Source organism: Chelmon rostratus, chromosome 23, assembly GCF_017976325.1.
Source record: "Chelmon rostratus isolate fCheRos1 chromosome 23, fCheRos1.pri, whole genome shotgun sequence".
NCBI classification, from domain to species: Eukaryota; Metazoa; Chordata; class Actinopteri; order Chaetodontiformes; family Chaetodontidae; genus Chelmon; species Chelmon rostratus.
Window position 1 is genome coordinate 1,546,151 of NC_055680.1, and position 9,282 is coordinate 1,555,432.

At 42.4% G+C, this 9,282-nt stretch overlaps 1 protein-coding gene across 1 annotated transcript; it reads left to right on the forward strand.

Annotated features, from left to right (window-relative positions):
- The first annotated feature begins 311 nt into the window (after window positions 1-311).
- Window positions 312-3,394, forward strand: LOC121626215. Its single transcript, XM_041964554.1, has 6 exons — window positions 312-540; window positions 706-1,050; window positions 1,164-1,205; window positions 1,322-1,435; window positions 1,562-1,596; window positions 2,530-3,394. Exons 1-6 carry the CDS (start codon window positions 495-497, stop codon window positions 2,635-2,637), a joined length of 690 nt encoding a protein of 229 aa, XP_041820488.1. The 5' UTR covers window positions 312-494; the 3' UTR covers window positions 2,638-3,394.
- The last annotated feature ends 5,888 nt before the right edge of the window (window positions 3,395-9,282 follow it).

Below are 9,282 nucleotides of genomic sequence, written 5' to 3' on the forward strand. Positions count from 1 at the left end.
TCCTCAATAGATGATCAGAGGACACAAGATATGACTGAAAAGCTTCAGAATGAACCCAAACACAGCACCAAAAGATTGTTGCATGAAGCATAAAAATAAGACGCCACAGGGGCCCCGCTGGGTTTTCCTGTCATGCTTCATGTTGCACCAGACTGCTGTGGATTAGGTGAGGATGCTTTTAATGATGGCTGCACAAAACTGGACACCTGAAGAGATTTGCTGACATCTGAAATTCTTTGTGGAATCTTTGGTGTGAAAATGCATCTGAACCAGACGTGATGTGATGTTGTCTGGAATCTTGAACTATCCTATGAAGTCATGCATCAGTTTCTGGTTTTGGTCATTAGCTGGGGCTTAAATATATCTAAAGGCACTGCTTTGCGTTTGCAGGTGAGGGTGAAAAACCACCCAACACCCAACATTTCCTCTCAGACAGCTTTCAGTAGGAGCTCAGTGATGCAAACTCTCCTCGCAGAGACACGACTAAACGCACAATGAGGAGCCTCGCTTTGCTAACAGCTTTCCTTCTCTGCAGACTCAGTAAGTTCTGGCTCTTCATTATTCTCAGCACCACTTCATGAGTAAGAAACCAGAATGTAAGCGTGCAGATTAGAGCTGAGTGAGCTGTCTTGTGGCCTTATTACAGTCACTGCTGCATTCAGCTCTCAGGGATGAATCCCTCGTCATCTCTGCTCTTTCTTTCAGGCTGGATCTCTGTGTGGGGATCTGAGTCTCAGACTGTGGAGGCTCGGCCCGATGAAGAAGTCACACTGCTGTGCTCCAACATTTCCGTCCATCCGACTCAGACAGACTGGTTCAGGCTGAGCGGCAGAACCAAACCCCACTGCATCTCCTCTATGTACACGTCTGATGGCAAAGCTTCACTCTGTGACGGAATTCAAAACGGAAAATTTCAAATGAGCTCCAACGGCAGCTCAGTTTTTCTGAAAATCCAGCCAGTGGATTTCTCTGACTCTGGACTGTATTTCTGTGGATTTTACATCGGCGGACACACGGTCATTGTCACTGCAACGCATTTAAACGTTCAAGGTAAGATTACAGTCAAGCCTCTTTTCTCATCATCTGTGGCAGACGTGTGAAAACAGCATAAAGACGAAGAAACAAACACGTGTCCACTGATTTCATCCTAATCTGTTTTAAAGGTGATGGTGAATCTGATGATGAAGATGATTTTAACAGTGAAAGTAAGCTTCTCCTTTCCTCTCTGAAGACTTTTTTCATTGTGAAAGTTACCACAGAGCCATCCATTTCAATGTGAAACATGTTTAAAGCCACAGAGTCTAACAAAGCCTTTTTCTAGTCGAGGAGCCTGTTGGATTGACAAACCTCATGAGTGTGAGCCTGGTCGCTCTGACTGTTCTCCTCACTGTAGTCATCATTGTTCTGGCTGGTAAAATCAGGAACCTTCAGACAGGTACAACAGCATTGATCATTTGTTGCACATCTTCTTGTAACTTGTGTCAACGTGATGGACAAATCCAAAGCAAAGCCTGAGCTCAGTAATAATGAACTAATCAGACTTTTATCTTTTGCCCTTTAGCTGTGAATGAAGAAGCACAGTCAGAGAGAAACAAGGTGAGGCCACCATGAACAGACATGAACTGTGTGTCATGCTTGTAAAGTTACATTTAAACACATGATCAGTCTGGTGATGATGTTTGTCCCGAGCTGCTGGCATCAAACAGCAAATTCAACTTTCCAAGTTAGTTATTCTTCAGCTCAAAGAATAACTGCTTTTCTCCTCAGAATGACTGATTTCATTAGTGTTTGCTTTACTTCGAATGTGAGCAAATGCTGGTTGTAGTCGCACGTTGTCTTTCTTCCCAACAGTGATTTTCCCACTTAAACACATGAAAATGCTCCACCAGAAAATATCCTGTCACAAGAGAAAATTGAGCGTTTCTGCCACGTTGCTGCGTTCACAACTCTGATTCCAAAGAAGCTAAAAACAAAATGCAAAAAGTCATTTGCAAATGAACAGTTACTGACAACAGGAAGTGTTCCTGAGCCCATGTTGTAACATCCTTTATAAAATCATGTGTCCTGACTTGGTTGAAAGTGTTGCTGCATCAAATTCAGAATATTAAGTGAATCAAATTCAATGGAGCTGATGAGGTCAAATATGAAATATGTGTCTTTGGACTGTTTTCAACTGAGTAGAAGTCAAAAAGGATGAGCAAATGTTTTACACAGCGTCCCAACAGGGTTGTAGTTGTTTGTACACTGACAGAAAGCTTCATTTAGAATTCAGATATAAGCTCTGTCAGGTGGAGTCGTTTCAGTTCTGTTAATGAGCTTTTGTCAAGTCTGGCCTCTTGTTGTTTCAGCAGCCTTAGTTTGAATGATGTGATCCAGTTTTATTTGTTTGAATTCAACAGAGCTGGGGCTCCAGAAAAAAAACTCGTTTTAGCATTTAAATCAGACTCGGCTAAAGTTTTCTTTGTGGTCCAGAGAAACTCAGCCTCAGTGTTTATGAGAGTGTGTGACTCTAAATATTGTGATTTACAGAATCTGCGCTCCGATAATGTGAAGTTCCTTCCAAAGACAACAAGAAGCAGGAGGCCTGCGTCAGAGGGAGGAGTGGAGACTCACGTTATTTATGCTGCCTGCAGATAAACTGCAGCTCTGTGCAGAACTTCTGCTTCATCACATGAATCTGCTGTTCTGCTTTTCTGTGTGGACACGGCTGTGTGGTCTTGTACCCCCTCCATCTTCCACTGTGGCCAAACACTGTGTGCAGAGCGGAAGCCACAGGAAGACTGGCCTTCAGCTCTCTGCAGTGAAACCACAAGCAACAAAAGCTGCACTGCTTCTCCACCGTCACTTTACGTCTTTTTCTGAAAATGTGAAGATGGTGTAACCCGAGTGTCACCTTCTTTACTGACCAGTTTTCTCACACTCGTTTCGTTCTTTCTCCTTCACACATCAGCAGCCTGCTTGCAGAAAAGATGCTTTGTGCAGCCAGATGACCGAGAGTTCTTCCTTAAACTGAGATACCTGCAGTACAGCTCAACACATACTGAACCTGAGAAAACATCTGGATTGCACTGGGGGCCAGTTGCTTTGCAGCTCAGTGATTTCATGTTGTAGGTTGTCAGACACATCAGCTGGTTCCACATTAAACAGCTTGTAGCAAATATGTTCAGTTCCTTTTGTTTCCTTTTCAGACTGTTGTATCATTGCTTGCACTGATCTTTGTGCTGCCATGAGAATAGAACACTATGTGTGAGAGCTACGGTCGGTTACTGTGAGGAGAAACCCACCTTCCTCTTTAAACCTCCCTCCTGGAGTTCAGCTGTTTGAAGCTTCATTGCAGTGAGACAATCAAACACACAATGATGAGCTTTAATGTGATACCAGCAGCCTGCAGCCTCGTGAGTTCTGCCATTGAACTGCTTTCAAAGGCGAACTCGTGTTGACTTTAAAGCTGCTACAACAATTGTTTAGAGATGTTTTAATGTGTTTGTTGCATCATCAGCTGAGAACTAAATCACTCTTAAAATGCAGTCCTGGTCCAGGACTGTCGTACTGAATCACATTCCTGGATGGCCATCTCACCAAACCCAGACATTTCACACACTTTCCTGTCCTGATTCAGGTGCTCCCAGTCCTGATTCAGCTGCTCCCAGTCCTGATTCAGGTGCTCCCAGTCCTGATTCAGCTGCTCCCAGTCCTGATTCAGCTGCTCCCAGTCCTGATTCAACTGCTCCCAGTCCTGATTCAGCTGCTCCCAGTCCTGATTCAGGGCAACTTCTAATGCAACTCACGGTCAAACACATGTTTTGAGTGTTGCTGTCTCCCTTGTCCACAGGAGAAATCTGATTTTTATAATAACGTTCCAGTGTTCATGCAAAGTTTACAACTTTATTTTAATGAGATGAGTTTTGTTACTTCTTTATTTTTCCCTTTTCTTCATGAAATCACTCAGATGATTTCTGGACTGAGATAGTGGAGGAGAGAGTGAGGTCCACATCACTTGTTTTGACAGGAAGAGACAGCAGGGGAGTCTGAGCACAACTGAGATGAAAATCATGATGCTTCTGAAGTCACAAATGTATCAGTCTAGGAAATAAAAGTAAACACTGACCTGGTCTCAGTCACAAAGAGAAAAAGTGATACATGTGTACAGATATTTTGGAGAAAACAAAGTGTAGAGAGAACCAGCAGGCAACAAATTGCAACCACAGGACGGCTGGTTTCCAGCCATGACCACACACATCAAAGACGGAGCAGGTGCAGCTAAAACAACGCTGCTTAAAAAGCCACCAGTGTTTCACTCCTCCACCCATCACAGCACATATTCCCATCAATGGGAAATAATATCCTCCATCTAGACTGTAGAATACTGTCAGGCATCAACATGTTAACTTCTGTCTCAGCTTGAGTACTTTGTCATTCAGTCAAACACTTGAAAACATCTCTCAGCTCTCTTATGAGGTCAAGTTATGTGAATCCTTTTCTTCTTCCATTCATCTTTGTTCATAGCACTGTGTGCACCACAGTGGAAACTTTGACATGAGATCCAACGTCTCCACTGTCTTTCTCAAACAAGTGGATTTATCTGACGCTGGACTGTATTTCTGTGGATTTTACACAGACGGACGTCCAGATTTCACTGGAATATATTTAAAAATTAAAGGTGAGATTATTATTTTCTGTCTTTTGGTTCTCATTATGTCTTTTTCTGCTTTTATTGAAAAATCTTTTTCTTATTTACACATTTTACTAAATGTGTCAGATCACCAGATGTTTGAAGGTGAAACAGTTCAGCTAAATTCAGTTTTGTCCATTTTGAGTCTCAAGTCTCTAAAGGGAAGAAGAGTCTAACTGATCTTTCTTGTAGACGAGTCTGACTGTTTTCCTTGTCATGCTCATCGTTGGTCTGATTGTTAAAAGCAGTAAACTTCAGACAGGTACTTTCTCACAGCTTCCATGTCCATCTTATATTTGGTTTTGTTGCTGGTGGAAATGCTCTTAAAGTTTTGTCAATATGCTGGAAAAATGCAAAACTCCTGTTTGAGCAGAGACAGCCATCAATGAACTGATCAGATGTTTTGTTTCTGTCACTTAGCTGGTGAAGAAGAACAGAGTCCAGAGCAATGAGAGGTGAGTCCAATTATCGTTTGATACGGTCTGATAACAGACAGCCACGACTGTATTGTATCAGCTAATATTAGCTGCCCAGAAATGTTGCTGTATTTGTATATGTGCATACGTACTGTATGGATTTATTTGCATTGAGTGTTTATGAGCCTCCTGTGTGTCTCCTTTTCATACTTTGTCCATTAGAGAGCGCTAATGAATTTATTTTCCAGATGCAAAAGTGCTGCTGACAATAAATCCTTCCTAAAGAATGAATTTAAGGGCATCTTACCTTTACTCGGACTAAAGCAAAAAGAAGAGAGCTGGAGTCAAATGTTATTTATTCTTCCACCAGATAGACTCAGGAGGCAGCTGGAACTGATGCTGTATCATATCAGGCTTTGGATGCCTTGTTGGTGAAAGAAATAATCACTTTTGCCAAACTTTGAAGTTTGTAATAAAGATCTGATGTTCATTCATTTGATTGCGTCTTCCTGCTGCAGACCTTTAATTCTCAGTATTGGCATATGGTTGGTGTTTGATGGAGGAGCCAGTGAGGACAATGATGGCTGTCCAGGTTGTCTTATAATGAGAGACAGATGGACGTCTGCAGCAGTGGAGGAAGGAGTGAGGCTCACATCACTTGCTTGACAGGAAGAGACAGCACAGTGTGGTCTGAACACAACTGAGGTGTAAATCATGAGGCCTGTTCGCTTTCTGATAAAACACTGTGAGAGGAAACAGTGAATACTGGCTGACCTTCTTGTGTAACAGGAAATAAAAACCTTCTCAAGACATTTCTGAAAAGGCTTTGAAAAAACATCAGAGTGTAAATGACATGGAAGTGATGTCCCAGCATGCTTCACTGCTATCTGTCATTTCACTGTGCTAACAAACAGCGCTGTGTCTGCTCTCTGCATCGTAACCACACACAACAAAGGCCTCCATGCTTCCAAAGAAAAACAACACTTCTCCAAAACACAGAAACAAATGAGATTTCTGGGCTGTGTTTAAGGATGAAATCAGCGTGTGCATTATGTTCACTCGTCTCACAGAGCGTCGCTGCTCCTCCTGTCAAAGATCACAGCTGACACTTCAAACTCAGCCTCAAGCCTTTATGTCGTACATGTGAGCAACAGGTTGAAGCACAAAATAGCAGCACACCTCTTTGTGGCGAGCGCCTCCTCGGAGCGCAGCTGAGTTACCGACACAGAGCTTAAAAAGCGTCATGTTGAAGCTCACCTTCATCTTCCTGGTTGGTCAGCTGCCAGTGCGGAACAGAAACCACAACAGCGTGAGGTGAATCAGGTTTTATAGTTTACTGTTCTTTTGTTTTAGGTGGAAACTTGTGATATTTCTGCTGCCAGCAGAGAGACAGAGAATGGTTCAGAGCTTTATCAACATGATCTGCTGCTGTGCTCTTTTGTGGCTGGAAATGCCAAATAATCAAATGACTAAACCTGCCTCTTTCCACTCTCATGTCTCTCTCACTGTCTCACTCTCCATCTGGATCATTTTATCTGACTTTGGTGACTGTCCAGACAGACAATAGACAGATGAAGGTGTGCAGCAGCAGAGCAGCGAGTGAGGAACACATCACTTGTTGGACAGGAAGAGACAGCACAGTGTGGTTTGATCACACTGAAAAAGGTCTGAAATGAAGGAGCGACTGTTAAAACACTGACAAGTTGAACACAGCTTCTTTTCCGTCTGTGCTAAAAGGCCAGAAGACGACTCTGTGACTCTGAGGTGAGAAGATTTATAACATGTGAAGAGAACAAAGTGATTTTCTTATATCACAGCATCTCGTTGAGGATTATCATGTCAATGACCCAACCTGTTGCTGACAGCAGTCCACAGCAGTCTGATGACGAAATCAACTAGATAGATAGATAGATAGATAGATAGATAGATAGATAGATAGATAGATAGATAGATAGATAGATAGATAGATAGATAGATAGATAGATAGATAGATAGATTTTATTTAATTTCAGTTTCAATTTAATTTTCTATTCTTTTATTCTTTTTTTTTATTCTACCGACAGACTTACTATCTGTATGTAATGCCTCGGCAAATCTGCTGATCTGTATTGTTCACTGGTGTTTGGTCTTGTCTTACACTTCCTGTTTTAGTTTGTAACCCTTACTCTCCTCTTGTTTCAGACCCTGACTCCCTGATGTGTTTCCCGCCTGTCTGATTGTCTGCCCCGCCTTGATTGTTTCCACCTGTTCATTGTTACCTCATGTGTATACGTAGTCTGCGTCTCCCCTTGTCCTGTGCCAGATTGTCTTGTGTCCCTTGTCCAAGCCAAGCCTAGCTCTGTATTATATCCCTGTCTAGCCGTGAGTGTTAGTTGATTCAAGTTTCTAGTTTGCACATTTTTGGAATTCTTGCGCCTTTTGTTCTCGTCTATTGTAATCAAGTCTTTTTGTTGTACTTTGAATGACTGAGTGCCTTTTGTTTGTTACTTTGTGAACGTCAGTCCTGTTTTTGCCAGATCCTTGTATCTGTTTTTTTGTTAATAAATACTGCCTCGTGTTTTTGAACCTTGCCTGGGTGAACTGAGTTATTTGAGTCATTTGAGTCCTGAAAACCCGCGAGCCCAACCGGCCATGAAACTGTACTTATTTCTGTCCTACACCTGAATTTCCTCTCTGTCTCATTCACACAACATCGTTCAGTTTATTATTATTTAGATCATTTCTAGAAGTTAATAAATTAGCAAAAAATGCAGATTTTGATGTCATGCTTAGAAAGCTGGTAGTATAGTTCATTCAATAGTGTGAATGAATGAATGAATGAAGTAAGTCCATCACAATGACATTTAAGGTTATGAAACTGTGGCAGAGAATGAAACAGAAAGAAGACAAAGCTTGAGAGAGGCGACGAGATCCAGAAACTCCAGAGCTCTTGAGTCAGAGTGGTCATCGACATGAAATTAAAATCACTAAGTAAAATTTCCTCCACCTGTACAGCACAGGGACTGAAGCCCTTTGAAAAAAGCTGCCCGACTCCACCACTGTTGGACGTTTTGTGGCTTAGAAAGACGTCCCCAGGCCACTCTGTCCTCCACTGCCTTTCATTGTCAGTGTCGCTGTGAGTCTCCTGGACAAAAACCACATCTAGCTTTTTTTCTACCAGTTCGAACAGAGAAGCTCTTTTCACATCACTTCTGGCTCCATTGATGTTCAAAGAGCCTATTTTTAAATTACACATAGGAAAAGAAAAGAGAGTCACTACAGCAAAAACACATACGAGTAGTATGTGGACGGACATTTTGGATTTATACGTCATCTTCAGTTAACTGAGCTCTGACTTTGGTCACAATTGTCTTCAGCCGGTAAACCTCCTGTTCACTGAACGCATCGTTCTTCTTCCTCAGCTGAGTCACAGACCTGACGAAACCTCTCAGATCAGGGAGATAAAGCTCAGGTTTAACGGCTCTCTGGCCTTTAGTTTCCTGCAGGAATGTCTTCACTGTACACTGTGCTGCATGTTTCCACTGTTTTATCTGTCTGCTTATCAAAATGAATCCTTGAATAACGATGGTCCTCGTTGCTTGTTGGACTCTCACAGACCTTTCATACAGGAGACCTGCAAAATCTATTCCAGTCATTTCAAATGGTGGGGATTCTGTGACTCGGTCTCTGGGTAATGGAGGTGTAACTTGCTGAGCTGGTTTCACCTTTAACCTCCTCTGCAGATTTAACAATGTGAGACCAGCTGCGTAACGAGCTGTCTCCCCTTTAAAACCCAGTATCTCTCCCTCATTTGAACTAGAGTATCCCTGACCCCAGAATGCATCGCTCTCTCGTGACATCTGTGATTTGTAGGTAGCACATATGGGTGTTGCTCCCTGAAACTAAAATCTCTTGATGTTCTGACCAGATATCAGCTGACAGATTTCTTGGCTGAAACTCTGCTCTTGTGTCATCTTCACCCAGTACACTGCTACAGTGAGCTCCTCCGAAGTTAGCTCTCCCTCAATCTTTGCATTTGCTTTGCCCTTTAAATATCCAGTAGTCCATTTAAATCAAACACAAACTCATCTTTCTCTGATCTCCATACTAATCCTAACACTTCCAGCACAAGTGTCTGTTTCTGTTGTGTGCTCCACTTGGCTCTCAGATCTGGTGAATTTTTCACCCACTTGTACAGGTTCATGTACAGAATCT